Here is a 17,130-nt window from a genome sequence, read left to right on the forward strand (position 1 = left end):
TGAAATTGGCTTCCACTACAAATACAATTACAAACATTACAAACCATCAACTTTTAACCGTTAAGACCATTAAACAATGGTTTTCAGTAGTGTGTTTTGGGACATATTCCATTAGGATTTAGTGGTTTTAACAAGCCACCAATAGAAGGCGACCAATTACCAGTAGAGACCAACACGGACCAATACAGCTTCCATTAAAACCAGTAAAACCATTACACATTTTGAGATAAACCCAATTCCCTTGGCTGCTTGATTTGTGTCGTCTCAACAGGAACAAATTCCTTTCCTTTCCTGCAGTCAACAAATCAACAAAAGAGCAATGATATGCAAGTGCTATAACAAGTCTCAGTTAGCTTAACGCAGTACACGTAGCAAGGTTTTTTTTTAATTTTAATAAAAAGAAAACAAATAGATAGAATACAAAAAGAATAGAGAAGCTAGTGAATAAAGGTGGAACAGATGTGTTTTTAGTCGTTTCTTGAAGATGGTTAAGGACTCAGCTGCTGGGATTGAGTTGGGCAGGTCATTCCACCAGGAGGGAACAGTTAATGTAAAAGTCCGTAAAAGTGATTTTGTGCTTCTTTGAGATGAACAATAAAGCGACGTTCACTTGCAGAACGCAAGCTTCTAGAGGCACATAACTCTGAAGTAATGAATTTAGGTAAAGGGGTGCAAATTCATATATAATATGGACCATTTAAATGTATCACTGCACTGGATATTTCAGTAACAGGAGCAGACAAACATTTATGGACTATCCTAGTTTCCAGGGTTTTAGTTTGATGCTAAGAGTCTTAATGAAGCGTCCTGATGAACAACCAGAGGATCCAGCAGGAGCAGCTTCATCTCTCAGAGACTGAACAGCAGATGAGCTGCATTATCATGATGAAACATGGATCGACACAGCCTGCGGTGAGAGGATGAGCATGGAATAGTGCCATTATCATGCTGCATCATCCCCAGCATCACTGGAGCAGCAGCTGAGCAGATCTTTAAACAGAGCAGCGGTCGTGAAGTGACCGATAGCATCTCCGCATGCAGACGAGAGACGCTCTCAGTGTTACAATCACTGCTTAATTAATGGAGTGATTTTAATAAACTCTCTTAAAACCAGCTATTTACATGAGCCAACTTTACTTGACTTTTTGCTTGATGATGATGACATGTCGTTTTTAGAGCTTGAGAGCTGTGTGGTATTTGAGATCAGCAGTGTGTAAAGATTCTCCTTTCACAGAATTCTCCTCTTGCAAAAACCTTGCAAGAATTCAATGCAAATCAGCTGGGTTAACTGAATTACGTTGTTATTTCTTGATATATTCTTGAGTTTTAGAGCCCCTTCAGCGTCTGAGAGAGACAAATCATCTGCCTTTGGGCAAAACAATAAAGGTGCGTGACACATTTTTGCTCACACGTGCTGATGATGAGGATGAGGATGATGTGTGCGGGGGATTGGAACAACACTGAGATAAATGTGTGTTCTGCTGCTGTCGTGCCCTGTCAGAAGACGAGCTGGAGCGAGGCTCTCGTAGCGGCCCATCATTTATCGATGAGGAAGGTTCGTTAGCAGACGAGCTCCTGTCTCAGCTCCCATTATCATGTGACACGGAAAGAGTCCTGACCGTTTACATCCCGGATGAGGCGGATTTACACAAACTTACAGCTCACAGACACTCTTATTTCTCTCTTACAAACTTTCTCCTCCTGCTTGACTGGGAAAAGTTTTCTTCTATAGTCACATCCAGTAGGATTATGCATATCCATCTATAAAAAAGCAAATGCAAGGGAGCTGTTCTCAGATCAGCACTTTAGAACTTCTAGTGTTCCAGTTTAGTGGTTTGTGAAAATCTAACATCCGCTACATATGGCTGTGCTGCAATCAATCATAAATGCATCATTAACTCAGTGTTCGATGGGATTTGCACAGTGAAATGTTGAAGGCACTGGCTCTGGTTACATGCATGTACAGTATGCTCATTTTCATCGTGTTTTCATGGTCATGCACAATGGTAATACTGTATGATCAAGAACTAATTAGGGCGGCATGTGTAAGTGTTGTTGTTTCTAACGATTCATGTATAGTAATGAGAGAGTGCCTGAGATGAGTTGAGTGTTGTGTAGCCTTAGGGAGCGTTAGAAAGACACGGCGAGGTCACATTATGCAGGCACAAGTCGTGAAAGCAGAGTCTCTTCTGATTCCACTGCTGTGTGCAGTCTGTTGTTTGCTCTGCAGAGCTGGATTTATCCTGGATATGTGCACAGAAGCGGCTGAAGGGCTGGAGGCTTGAACAAGAGCTCGCTTTCAAACAATCCCACTCCTCCATGGGCTCCAGGCACGAGGCTGACAGAGAAAACACTTTCTGGCAACCCTCCAGAACCTGCTGACCACAGACAGCTAGCTGCTCAAACACCACAGATCTGCTTTTAGACATTCGTGTGGAACACAGAGCAGTGCTGGATCATCTGAGGTCACATTTTACAGACAGAACTGAGCTATTAATCATTTTAATGATGAAGATTACAGTATCCAGGGAAATCAAATCAACGACTGTGATTTTGCCATAAATGCGCAGCCTTAGTCTGAACAAAATGTGAAGTGACCAGCTCCAGCAGCACTTCTCAGCTCTGGCCTGGAGATCCACCGTCCAGCCCCAGTCAAACACACCTGATCCAGCTGATCGAGGTGTTCAGGGTCACTCGAGAGCTTCAGACAGGTGCGTTTGAGCAGGGTCTGAGCTGAGAAACACTGAACTGCAGTTTATTTGGCAACATCAGGGTCCGTATTCACAAAACATCTTCAGGCTAAAAGTAGCTCATGACTCGCCGATTTAAGAGAAAATCTTAAAAATAATGAACGTGTCAGTCCTAAATTTAGGACTCCTACATTTTTGCACTAGGAGTATTTCACAAAGTGTTTGAGCACTAAAACTAGCTCCTAAATCTGTGAAAGTTTAGGAGCAGTGAAGAGGAGTCCTAAGTCACTAAGACCAAGCCACAAACTATCCTAACATAAAATCTGCCTCAGAACAGAAACATTTTAGTAACACACTGCATTTTTTTGCACACATATGTCTTCCCATGCATCTTTTTTGGTTTTGGAGACTTTCCTTTGATTATGTCCTTGTTTTCATTAACCAGCTCAGCAAGAAGTAACAGCTGTTCTTGCGTCCAGTTTGGTTTTCTTTTACGTTTGCATGTCTTACTATCAGCCATGATTATTCTACTCTGTTAATTAAAAGGCTGTTTATATGCATATCCACTAATTGTTTAAGAGAAGCACACATGTAAGAGGCTGACAATTATCTGAACATATGCTTGTTTAATTAGTGACTCTTAGCCTGCGTTTTAAAATCTTTATTTACATTTTTATTTTTAAACCTTTATTTGAATATGGCATCATAATATCACGCTCTACAATATTTCTATGAATAAATCTCTGACAGAGACTATCAGCCAATCACTGTGTGCATAGTTAATGAGCATGCTGACATCATCCACCCCGCTCTTACTCTGAGCTTAAGACTTCTCTCTATTCCTTAGTAAAAGCTTGTCTCAGCAGCTTTGTGGATAAAAAATTAAGTTAAAAACTCTTACTGCTGTTTAGGAGAACTCTTAGTGGTAAGATAAAATGTTTTGTGAATACGGGTCCTGATGTGTGAAAAACAAATTCAAATAAAGCCACAGCAGTCTGAATGTTGTCTTAAAAGGACGGAAAAACTAGCAGAAATGTGTTCAGACCTGCTCTTGCCTTTTCTGTATGAATTGCATTTAACTCAACGGCTTGAGTCTGTCTGCACTGGACGAGTCAAGGCAAACGCTCCAAACCCATTGATGGTTTCTTGACGTAGCACAAGCACATGCAGCACAGCAGAAACAGAGCAGGGCATCTGTTTACATAACACATCCAGTGTAGACGCTATCATTGACTAGGAACAGGTTCTGTCTGCTTTCTCAGATCTGAATGAGTTTGAACGAGTACCTGTGACTTTGAGCTCTGTGGTCCGTCTCACAACTCTGCTGCCATATTTGAGTTCACAGGTGTAGTTCCCTCCGTCGTCCTCCTGCACCTCCGGGATCCAGAGGCTGGTGGTGTTGATGATGATGGAGCTCCTCCACTCTTTCCTCTGACACTCCTGAGGAAACACACCACTCTTCACATGTCTCACACTCACTCATTTCAAACCCACTATCCTAAAACTCACAGATGTTTTAAAAAAAAAATAGGTTTGTTGATCCTGGAACAATGTTCCTCTCAAAGCCAGATGGTTTAAGGCAGGGGTTTCCAAACCTGCAGAGTTTAGCTCAAAACCTTTTGAAACACACCTGATCCAGCTAATCATGCTCTTCAGACGGACTAGAAACCTCCAGGTTAGTGTGTTACATCTGGTTTGAACTAAACTCTTCAGGTTTAGTTTAGGTCATGTTTAGGGCAACACTGTAAAAAAAATTACTGTGAATTTAATGGTAAAAGACCAAAAGGTAAAAACCTGTTAAATTGTTAATGGTAAGTTGCCCTACTATATACAGTGAAAAACTGTATTGGGCATTACTTGTAATTTTACGGTAGTATACCGTTTTTGGAAGAGAACAAGGAAAAAGAAGGTATCATTTTTGGAAAAAGAAGGTATCATTTACAGTGAATAACCGTAAATTGACATTCCCAGAATTCCCTGCGTTACATTTCAACTTTGATGTTTTCTTTTTTTGTTGTTGTTGTTGTTGAAATAACTATGTTTCGTCTTAGTTTTTCTTATCATGTTTGTACAGAAGGGTTGTATGTTACATCTAATGTGCTGTTTTTTTACCGTAAATTTTACGGATTTTTTTTTACAGTGTAGGAGTTGAGACAGAAACCAAAGCATCCATCATGGTCCTCTCATGCTGTGTGAGATGTGAGCCTGTACCTTGTACCAAGTCATGATAGGCTGCTTGTAGGGTGCGAGATAGTCGTCGATGTCAGGGCAGCTGATCATTTTGCTCTTGGTGACCTCAGCGTTCTCCTGGTACCGTATTCGGCTGCTGAAGCAGAGTCCCTCCTCGCTCTCCTCCACCGTCAGAGACATGGACACCTTCATACAGTACGTGGAGTTTCTGTAAAGACACACCATCAGACAGGTCATGACACCACGACTCTTCTGACATATATGTGACCCTGGAGCACAAAACCAGTCATAAGGGTCTTTTTTTTTAAATTGAGATTCATACATCATCTGAAAGCTGAATAAATAAGCTTTCCATTGATGTATGGTTTGTTAGGATAGGACAATATTTGGCTGAGATGCAACTATTTGAAAATCTGGAATCTGAGGGTGCAAAAAAATCAAAATATTGAGAAAATCACCTTTAAAGTTGTCCAAATGAAGTGCATATTTCTATTCAAAATTAAGTTTTGATATATTTACGGTTGGAAATGTACTAAATATCTTCATGGAACATGATCTTTACTTAATATCCTAATGATTTTTGGCATAAAAGAAAAATGTATAATTTTGACCCATACAATGTATTGTTGGCTATTGCTACAAATATACCCCAGAGACTTAAGACTGCTTTTGTGCTCCAGGGTCACACATTACATCATTGTGCTATGAAAACACTCCTCTAGTTTCAGAGCTCAAATTCTCTCAGTGAGCTTTTGTTAAAAACAAAGCTGCCAAAGCGGCGCGCTTTCTACTTCCTCCACATTGTGACATCACACTGTGAGCGACATTTGCAATCAGCGCAATCATCTCACCTCATGATTTGTCTGAAATTCACCACTAAAACAGTGTTTTTTGGCAGAATGAGGGTTGAAAATAGCCACATTTTGAAAACTCACAAGCTCAAGGAACATATTAAAGTAAAATAAAGAAACCCTTTAATATTTACTCCAAAACTCCTCTGCTATTTTATTCATAATTTCCACACATTTTCCACATTCGTCGTCAACGCTGCCTCTGAGCATGAGGTGAAGCAGACGCTGATGTGTTGTTGCAAATGTCCATCACGTCACAATGTGGAGGAAGTATAAAGCTCCTTGTTTTGGCAGCTTTGTTTTTAACAAATGCTTGCTGACCTATTTAGCAGATTTTGGTAGAGCATCTCTTTGTAGATGTTTCTCTCTTTTTTATGTATGAGGGAGAAGTGTATAATTTAGGTTCTATTACAGTATCTGTAACCACTTCTTATGGGGTTTTCTTCGCTATAGTAAAAAAATAACTAGTCTCTGTGGGCTTCTGTACATTTGGAAACACTTAATGACATGAACGTCTACATGAAATGATTCTCCCTATTCATTTAGCTCTGATTCTAGAAATCTCAAGCTTTTTCCACACATTCTTTGAATCTGCCTACTGCATTGATTTTCTTTTATTCTGTGCAATATCAGAAGCACAAGGCTTGGCCACAGTGGTAAAACAGAGCAATTACCAGTGCGTTCAATATAAACAGTTTAGTAATTATTAACATCCCCACTGCTCCATCCTTGTCTTTTTCTTTTATCCCACAACGACACCCGGCTGGATTAATTGAGAGCTGTGTTGGGCTTTTCGGTTATGAAAGAATCTGATACCTCCTGTCATAACGTTCAAAGGGAATCAATTAATGATGAAAAATACAGTGGATCTGAAAATGAGAATACATCTGCATACAAACAGAGAGAGCATTTCTGAGAAGGCTGTACTGAGATGAAACAAACTGTCTCCCACACACGGGAAACGTCTCATTAAACACACACATATGCATATCAGTCAAATATGCAAAACCATATTCCCTAGAGGACAGCTTTTCCACAGGAACTCCCTCGATCAGCCATCGTGAGTGAGGAATATTCCAAACAATTCACAAGCCTCACATTTAATTATTTCGGTAACGTGAATATAACACGTTCTGAAACGATCCAGAAATCAACTCAAACTTAATTATTTTGGGGCCAGTGCAGAGCGTCAGATATTGCTGTTGTTACTAGTAATAGTGAAACACACGTGTGCAGACTGATCAATAAAGTTGAGTGATTGCATCTTGTGTGACGTGGATCAATGCCGTTATTTGAGGCCTGAGTCTTCTCCTGTCCCAGATGACATTGAGAGTGGACAATGGACCCTCAAAGCTGCTGACCGCTTCAGACGATTATTTAGTGCTCTCTGAGCCGTTATCAGCCTGAAGAGAGGAAAAGATGCTTCCAGTGTACAGCAGCGACTGAAGAAGTGCCATCTGCCCTCCCTTCAGCTGCTAATTAGGACATTAGGCTAGTGTTTGAGCGCTAATGAGGCTTCAGTCGTCCAGTTGTGCTGGAGTGTGTGAGAGCTGTCACTCCGCAGATCCTTCTGACAAATCACAAATATTACAAACCCAAGACTGGAGCTGATCAAACACAATTCACAACATCTCACACAATTTTATTTTTTTATTTTTTTATCTGTCAATGTAATAAAGACAGCAAATTTAAAAAAAAATGTATTTATGTAATATGTATTCAACCCTTTACACATTCTTTCTCTGTCACTACAGGCAAAACTCCCTGCCTGTGCATGTACAGAATAAAGCTAGTTGAGCTCTACACTGTAAAAATTACCGTGAATTTAACGGTAAAAGACTGTAAAAATGCTACAGTAAAAACCTGTTAAATGGTTAACGGTAAATTCCCCTACTATATACGGTGAAAAACTGTATTGGACATTACATGTATTGGACATTAATTTTACGGTAGTATACCGTTTTTGGAAGTGAAAAATACAGTATAATTTACAGTGAATAACCGTAAATTGACATTCAAAGAATTCCCTGCGTTACATTTCAAATTTGATGTTTCTTCTTAGTTTTTTCTTATCGGTTTTGTATATTAGGGTTGTGTGTTACACCTAATGTTGTTAAATGAATGTTTATTGCATTATTTCAGTTTCATGTGTGTCACCATGATGGTGTTTAGTGTTTGTGTGAATGACACTGTGCACCTTCTATATATGTTATTATTTAAAAGCTGCTTGTGATGGGCTTTGGTTCATCATGTGACTTTCTCATCAACACCTGCATTGGGTGGTTGTCAGTGTACAAGAGGTACAAGGTACAAAACAGATTTCAGTACTTCAATAGGTTGGTATATTAACATTATATCAGTTAATGAAATTACGGTATTTAACTGTAAATGTAAGTTAAAACCGTAAAACCTAAAAAGTTGCTACCTAATGAAATTACGGTATTAACTGTAAATTTAAGTTAAAACCATAAAACCTAAAATGTTGCTACCATATTTTTTACGGTAAAATTCCGGCAACCACAGCTGCCGTTTTTTTACCGTAATTGTTACGGAATTTTTATACAGTGTATGTGTGTGTCTGCACCCACTGATAGTGTTTATTAGCACTGATTGCATTTTTGTGCTCTGTGGTGTCCATTAGCTGCTGCAGTGTAATGCTTAAACTGTATTGAATAGGGCTGTATTGATTGTTGACCGAGAAAGGCGGCCTACAGTTCTGGCAGTGTTCCTCTGCATTACTCCTGTATTCCTGCTGCATCAATGATAGCAGCAAAACACATGGACAAGCTGATACAGTACATGTCAGTCTGGGGAAAATTCATTTTAATATTGACTGTGCGTCTTCATTTTCACACTAATGGAGAACTGGGCCATCTAAACAGACCAGGGATGCTCAGCTGCTTCTGTAGCTATCAAAGCTACTCTTAGAAAGAACGTTAACAGCTAGATCAATCAGAAAGGCTTCTGCAGGCTGATGTCGTAGATCAGGGCTGTCCTGAAGACCTCGATCGGCTGCTTGAGGTGTGTCTCATTAGGACTGGAGTTGAACTCTCAGCCTGTCAGAGAACAACCTTTAAAAACGCAGTAAAAACTTCAAATTCTGTAGTTCTTTATAAAACATATATCTATGTTCTGGTGCTGAACTCATGAATCCTGCACAGACAGCATTGATTAACCTATATTTTTATTGGCACCCGGTGTTTCTGTGCCATCCATGCTATGGGTGATTGAATGATTTCAGTCTTGGGGATCTCAGTCCCTGACATAAGCCTGATCTTACACACACAAGCCTGTCGATGGATCCTCAGATGTACTTCACATACCTGCACATGGCTTCACATCTGCAAACAAGTCGGTTTGGAACATAGACAAGTGAAGCATTCTTTGTTACCAGGTTGTGAGTTTGAATCTTGCTTGAATTATTGTTATTATTATTATTATTAAATATAAAGCCATTGTCTGGATAAGTAGCTACACCTGTATATCTGTATTTCTGGAATGACAAAATGATCTGCATCATGAAACTTTGCATTTGGTCTATTGAATTACAAGTAGATGTTTGAAAGCCTGGAATGTTTGTTAAATTCACTCAAGCTATCACTAAACTTCATTTTTTAAGGCAACCAGCTAACCAACTATTTAGCTGGGCTTACAGTGTAGTCCCATTCTCATCCAAATGGTGGCGGTGCATCAAGAAAATAATCAGCGGTTTGTCACTAACACAATATCATCCAGGGATTTCCCTGGCCGGTGCTCAGTGATCCTTTTATCTCCTGGAGGGGGAAATATCATGAAGTGAAGCTTCTGCTGTATGAAGAGATTGTCTCCCATACCCTAACGCTCCATTTCAGCTCAGTTCATATACCACCTAGTGAGTTACCATCTTGTGCCACTGTCTTGCTAGAGTATGTGGAAGAGGCTTTACAACAGGGGTTTATTCGAGTATCAACTTCTCCTGCAGTGGCAGGGTTTTTTATTTATTTATTTTGTTTTTTGCAGAGATGAAAGATGGTGGTTTACATCCCATCACTGTTAAGTTCTCTTTTCTGATAACCCTGGTTCCCACAGCCATTGAACAGGTCAGAGAAGCTCAAATTTTTTAGTTTTTAGTTTTTCTAAACTGGACTTATATGGTGCATAAAGGTGTGCAGCGAAGCCAGTATTTGTATCTGTAACAATCACAAAATAATTTGTATCTGTATCTGTATAAGTAGGCGGAGGTTGAACCAGAACTTCGTACAGTTACTTGATAAGACCGTTATGTCCAGAGTATGTGAGCGGAGCGGTGTGATTTTGAATGGAGGGAGGGGCGGATTTTTTAAAAGTCGGAGCGTTGCATCTCAGCTTGTCTAACAGACATTTCTTGCTGGAGGAAGGACCATCACCTTCAACTCAACCTGGCTAAGGCAGAACTGCTTGTGGTTTCAACAAACCCATCGTTTCATCACAATTTCACAATCCAGTTAGGCACATCAACCATAACTCCTTCAAAAACAGCCAGAAACCTTGGAGCTATGATTGATGATCAGCTGACTTTTTCAGACCACATTACTAAAACTGCCCGGTCCTGCAGCTCTTCCATCTTTATTTGACCCTCTAACTCTAGCACTCTCTATTCTAATTATATTCTTTATTAAAAAAAATAACTTGCCCCTTTTAGACTTGCACTCTATTCATTTACTAACAGCTTGTTTTCTTTAAAAAAAAAAAAAACTAACACTAGCTTTTCTAATCTTTTTGTATTCTATCTATTTGTTCTCTTTTTATTTATTATACAATTAACAAAAGCAAAAAAAAAAAAGGCCTCTAACACTAGCTTGCTCTATTCTTTTTCTATTCCATCTGATTTATTTTTATTTATTATATAATAAAAAAAAACCTTGCTATGTGTACTGCGTTAGTCTAACTGAGACTTGTTATAGCACTTGCACATCATTGCTCTTTTGTTGATTTTGATTGCTTCCATTGTCTTCATTTGTAAATCGCTTTGGATAAAAGCATCTGCTAAATGACTAATAATAATAATGATAATAATAATTTGCCTGGACTGTTATGCTGTTTATGAGTTGGACCTCTGCCTGTTTTTTAACCACACTTTGCACATGGGTCATTACAAGTCTTTGTATGATTGTTGTGCTTTGTAGGTTCAGTGTGTTTGCTCTGTTTGTGTTTCGTGGAATTTATTGTAGCTCTGTGAATTTGTTTTTAGGTTGTTTTTTTGTTTATCTAATTTCATTGAAACCAGGAGCATATAGACAGGAGAGTGTGTATCTGTGATAACTGTATGCAGTGCTCTAGGATGAATATTACTGCCCAGTGTAATAAGAAGAATAGAAGAACTTGTAGAACTTGTAGGTGTTTCCATTTCAGAAAGGAGAGTCTTTAAATGAATGATGCAATTTGATTTACTAAGGTCTGTGGTAGTCAGTTTACTGGTATTTGTGCTATTATTTAACGTCCAAAAAAGCATGTCTGAACCCTTTTTGTGACCATTTGAGACTTTCCACTCCCATCAGCACTTTTATGGGATATGGGCCCTTAATGTGCTGAACTGCTGGTAAGGGGAGGATTCAGAGAACAATAACCTCCGTTATCTTACAGTCGCTGTTTTCGACCGGCGTGAAGAGAGATCACCGATTTATAGAGAGCTGACAGCACACAGTTAATTGCAGGTTTTAAGAGGGGCTGAGATGAAAAGCAGGGATCTCAAGCTTCTCTAAATAGATTCTAGCAATGAATATAGTTCAGGTCATCATAAAATGATTTGCCAAATTCATACATACATGGTTTTCAATTTTACATTTCGTGGCCCATCAAACAGGGCTCATCAGGTGTTGAATGATTCCTGGCTATGAGTAATTTAATAAGAATTTAGTTCCTCTCATATAGTAATACAGTTTTAAAATGTATAAAATGAGTTTAGAAATACCCCAATACCTGCTTCCTACAGTGTAGAGAAATTTTAACATATTAACATTAACAACATTTACCGAGACTGTAAAACAGGTACAGTAGGCAAACAGTAACATGAGGATTTTTTATGCAGTTAAAATTGTATGTTAATGTTTAATGGTAGTAGAACTGCAAGGCATGATAAATATGAATGAATTAGAAAAGAAAAAAAAAAACATGATTTAAAATAATATGTGATGAAGATTCACACCACATGACATTTCATGTCAACTACCCATAAACCTTTGGAAAAGAGATGTAGGTTTCTATGATCATGTACTCTATTAATGGGTATTAACACCAATCTGTCATTCTGTCAATCTATCATTGCATGTGAGGGTCTAAGAATATACAAGAGTTCACTGGCTTAATTAACTAATCACTTCATTAAAGCACTTTAATAAATGTGTCACTTTTAGCTATGCGAGTCATTTTCATCTGTTGTCCCTGTAGGCAAATTAACAAGAGATATAAGGGCTAAAAGTAAACGCTTCATTTAAGTGAGTAAATGAGAGAGTGACATTTGTGGCACTCTTACCCTTCTCATCTTAAATAGCTCAATTATGCTGGTCGTATTAAGAGCATTTATGTCAATCCTGATCAATAGTCTATCGGTTTCATCTGTTTTACACATCCAGGGGTAAAGCTCATGTCGTGGAGATTTAAATGTCAGCGATGTGCATTGATTGTAGCCGCTGTTGACTGATGAACATAACGGCATAATTTCAGCACAAGTGCCACCAGCTGCATTGACTAACCAACTATTTGTTGCTATTCATAATCAGTGATTCAATACAAAATTCCTACCCTATTTTATCCTAACTCCTTCCTATAATTGTCACAATTCACTCGGGGAGCAAGAAACGAGGAGTTCTTGAATGTCTTTAATAAATCCACAGGAAAACCGAGAACAAGGAGGACATTCAACACATAGACCCAACCAACACTAACTGAATGGACTAGTGCTTTTAAACTCAGGGTAATAAGGGAGGAATGAGACACACCTGGGATCAAATTAACAATCAACATGAGTAAGAAACAGGTTCACAGAGGCAAAAACACACACAGAATAGTCCATAATCCTGACAATAATATTATTTTAACTAACCATCCCCTGCAGAACTGGCAGATTATATTGGTTATCATCTTATATTGGTTCATAGTAGAACGTTTCCTTATATTTCAAAGTTCTGAGATTCTTGCTTACCTATTTATGTCATCAAACGAAGTTGCATTAATTGGATATGAAGCTCCAGTTTCTGGATGAGCTAGGAGAATTTTTCTTGAAACCCATTTGAACAACATGTGGTAATGTAGGAGCTGTTTGATATATATATATATATATATATATATACACAGTGTTGGGAAGTAACTAGTTACATGTAATGGAATTACGTAATTTAATTACAAAATAAAAGTAACTGTAATCAGTTACAGTTACTGAGAAAAAATTTGTAATTAAATTACAGTTACTCCCACATACAGATTTCATTGATTTCTTTCATAAATTGCAGCGAGTGCTCTAAAATATGAAACACCAATGTTAGTGTCATTCATCTATCATTTCCTCTGATTTTAGGGATTACTCATGGTTAAGGTTAGGTTTAGGTGTAGGGATATGGTCAAGACTAAATTTTTGGATTACAATGTTGATTGTTTTAATTTTTTTGATTACAAGAGAAAACTTTATTGTGTTTTCTGGACAAATGTTTTTGGACATTTGGATATATAATTTCAGTTGGCGTCACTAAATATGTGGATTTCTAAATGCCGTCTTTCTGATAACATTTCAACATATCTTCCTTATGCTAATATTCAGCTGTTTTATTTAATTTAACACAGTGAATTATTTCAATAATGCTCCGTCCAGCTGGTGGCGCCCTAGGGAACTGCCCAGTTCAAAGCCTAGACCCTGGCTTTAAGATCATCTATATGCTAGTGTACTTCTAAACATTAATCCAATTTGTATTCTGAAGATACACATTTAATAAACAGTTCCAGCCATAAACAGACCCAGGCAAAATCATGATGTCTCTCTCTCTCACACACACACACGCACACACGCACGCACGCACACTCACACACACACTCGCACACACACATTTATAAACATGCACACACACACACACACACACACAAAGAATGGGCTGTTCAATACGTCCTGCTCTGACTTCATATTTCAATTGTAAATATTTCAGAGCAACACTGCGCTCATCAAGCCACTTTATGGAGATTCAAAGTGTTTCTTGCTTTAAGATTATTAAGAATTTCCTAATTAACAATATTCCCACAACATGATGGCAGACACCTAAAGTGCACCTGATGGTTCTTTGGAGTGAGCAGTAAACGTTATACTCCTCTGTCCTCCAGTTTCATCCCTTCATCCTAAGAGGCTTCTTACAGTTTTGTTCAACTGCTTACACACAAAATCACAGTTTCTGAAAGCTGACACTCAAACAGCAGAAGCACACACCAAATCTGCAAAACCATACACTAATTCTCAGCCTTTGACTCAGTTTTCAATTTCATAAAACACTTTTTGCAAAACACAACACACAATTATCTATGTAACACACAAAGGTCTAACAGGAATTAATATTATGGCAAAGGTGTTTGCAAATGTTTGCTTTTGAGATGTGTTTGTGATATTTTGAATGCAGTGCTTCATTTTGCAAGAGATATGAGGCAGTTCGCATTTTGTGTGCAATTCTTGGATTTGTGTGTAAAGTTTTGAAAAAAAGAGGCACCGTTTTGAAAATGTGTGTAAGCAGCTGAAAAAAAAAAACTAAAACACAAAGAAAGCATGCGAGGAGAGGACATGAATAAAGAACAAGGCTGGCAATCAGGCCTCGCTGTGTTTAACCAGCTGTCTCTAATTATCCTCTTAATTAGCTTGATTGAATTAGAAGGAATTGCTTATTCAAACACTGCCACTATGTACAGTCAGAGTATGTACTGCGTGATGAAGAAGTGTTCACACCTGAATACGTCACGAGTGGTCAAGCGAGGCACATTATCGCTCACACATGCGCTGAGAACACCAGAAGTGCCCAAATATGATGAATAATGTATAGCATAATATGTCTGATCACATTCAGTATCAATAGTGGGCCTACAGTACGGTAATATTGTTCATGTGTTCGTCTTGTTGCTAGAATGATTGCTTTGCACACTGTAATAGATTATAAGATCAAAGTAAACGTACAATTTTTAAACTGTTTAAACTGAAATCAAAAGTGCATGTCACGTCATTATTTATTGGGTAAAGTCATGGTATGGCTGTATATTATTACTAATTATGTCCATTTTGTTTGAACTTTGAAATTTATTTGGCTAAAAGTCGCTTGCTAAGAACTATTTTGCATCTAACGAGCTAATAAAATATTTCAAATCAAAACGTTTCGTGTCAAATTATTTATTTGTCAAGTATCTGAATAATCTGGGTGTTTTTGGATTGAGTCTTCAGCCCAAACTGAGACAAGGCTCTTGGTTCCCTTTAGAAGTGAACCTGACACTAAAGTCATGGTGTGGATGCTGTGAGAACACCTTCAGTGTGACGGGTCTGAGGCTCGTGTGCAAACACAGGAATCTAGATCGGCTCCGGCGGTTATATGATGTCACTGGTGCACTGGGATGCAGCTTGAGTGTGTGTGAGTGAGTGTGTGTGAGTGTGTGTGTGTGTGTGTGAGTGTGAGTGAGTGAGTGTGTGGGTGAGTGTGTGGGTGAGTGTGTGTGGGTGAGTGAGTGTGTGTGTGTGAGTGTGTGTGAGTGAATGAGTGTGTGTGTGAGTGAATGAGTGTGTGTGTGAGTGAATGAGTGTGTGTGTGAGTGAATGAGTGTGTGTGTGAGTGAATGAGTGTGTGTGTGAGTGAATGAGTGTGTGTGTGAGTGAATGAGTGTGTGTGTGAGTGAATGAGTGTGTGTGTGAGTGAATGAGTGTGTGTGTGAGTGAATGAGTGTGTGTGTGAGTGAATGAGTGTGTGTGTGAGTGAATGAGTGTGTGTGTGAGTGAATGAGTGTGTGTGTGAGTGAATGAGTGTGTGTGTGAGTGAATGAGTGTGTGTGTGAGTGAATGAGTGTGTGTGTGAGTGAATGAGTGTGTGTGTGAGTGAATGAGTGTGTGTGTGAGTGAATGAGTGTGTGTGTGAGTGAATGAGTGTGTGTGTGAGTGAATGAGTGTGTGTGTGAGTGAATGAGTGTGTGTGTGAGTGAATGAGTGTGTGTGTGAGTGAATGAGTGTGTGTGTGAGTGAATGAGTGTGTGTGTGAGTGAATGAGTGTGTGTGTGAGTGAATGAGTGTGTGTGTGAGTGAATGAGTGTGTGTGTGAGTGAATGAGTGTGTGTGTGAGTGAATGAGTGTGTGTGTGAGTGAATGAGTGTGTGTGTGAGTGAATGAGTGTGTGTGTGAGTGAATGAGTGTGTGTGTGAGTGAATGAGTGTGTGTGTGAGTGAATGAGTGTGTGTGTGAGTGAATGAGTGTGTGTGTGAGTGAATGAGTGTGTGTGTGAGTGAATGAGTGTGTGTGTGAGTGAATGAGTGTGTGTGTGAGTGAATGAGTGTGTGTGTGAGTGAATGAGTGTGTGTGTGAGTGAATGAGTGTGTGTGTGAGTGAATGAGTGTGTGTGTGAGTGAATGAGTGTGTGTGTGAGTGAATGAGTGTGTGTGTGAGTGAATGAGTGTGTGTGTGAGTGAATGAGTGTGTGTGTGAGTGAATGAGTGTGTGTGTGAGTGAATGAGTGTGTGTGTGAGTGAATGAGTGTGTGTGTGAGTGAATGAGTGTGTGTGTGAGTGAATGAGTGTGTGTGTGAGTGAATGAGTGTGTGTGTGAGTGAATGAGTGTGTGTGTGAGTGAATGAGTGTGTGTGTGAGTGAATGAGTGTGTGTGTGAGTGAATGAGTGTGTGTGTGAGTGAATGAGTGTGTGTGTGAGTGAATGAGTGTGTGTGTGAGTGAATGAGTGTGTGTGTGAGTGAATGAGTGTGTGTGTGAGTGAATGAGTGTGTGTGTGAGTGAATGAGTGTGTGTGTGAGTGAATGAGTGTGTGTGTGAGTGAATGAGTGTGTGTGTGAGTGAATGAGTGTGTGTGTGAGTGAATGAGTGTGTGTGTGAGTGAATGAGTGTGTGTGTGAGTGAATGAGTGTGTGTGTGAGTGAATGAGTGTGTGTGTGAGTGAATGAGTGTGTGTGTGAGTGAATGAGTGTGTGTGTGAGTGAATGAGTGTGTGTGTGAGTGAATGAGTGTGTGTGTGAGTGAATGAGTGTGTGTGTGAGTGAATGAGTGTGTGTGTGAGTGAATGAGTGTGTGTGTGAGTGAATGAGTGTGTGTGTGAGTGAATGAGTGTGTGTGTGAGTGAATGAGTGTGTGTGTGAGTGAATGAGTGTGTGTGTGAGTGAATGAGTGTGTGTGTGAGTGAATGAGTGTGTGTGTGAGTGAATGAGTGTGTGTGTG

At 39.2% G+C, this 17,130-nt stretch overlaps 1 protein-coding gene across 1 annotated transcript in view; it reads right to left on the reverse strand.

The window, feature by feature from the left end:
• il1rapl2 (interleukin 1 receptor accessory protein-like 2) overlaps positions 1-17,130 on the reverse strand; it is a 201,675-nt gene that overhangs the window by 61,836 nt on the left and 122,709 nt on the right. The window contains exons 4-5 of the mRNA XM_016569340.1: positions 4,902-5,088; positions 3,977-4,130 (exon numbers count right to left, since the gene is read on the reverse strand). Coding sequence (XP_016424826.1) covers positions 3,977-4,130; positions 4,902-5,088 — 341 coding nt within the window. The remainder of the gene's footprint in view (positions 1-3,976; positions 4,131-4,901; positions 5,089-17,130) is intronic.

This window comes from Sinocyclocheilus rhinocerous, unplaced genomic scaffold (assembly GCF_001515625.1).
Source record: "Sinocyclocheilus rhinocerous isolate Xijiao unplaced genomic scaffold, SAMN03320098_v1.1 scaffold1402, whole genome shotgun sequence".
Taxonomy (NCBI): domain Eukaryota; kingdom Metazoa; phylum Chordata; class Actinopteri; order Cypriniformes; family Cyprinidae; genus Sinocyclocheilus; species Sinocyclocheilus rhinocerous.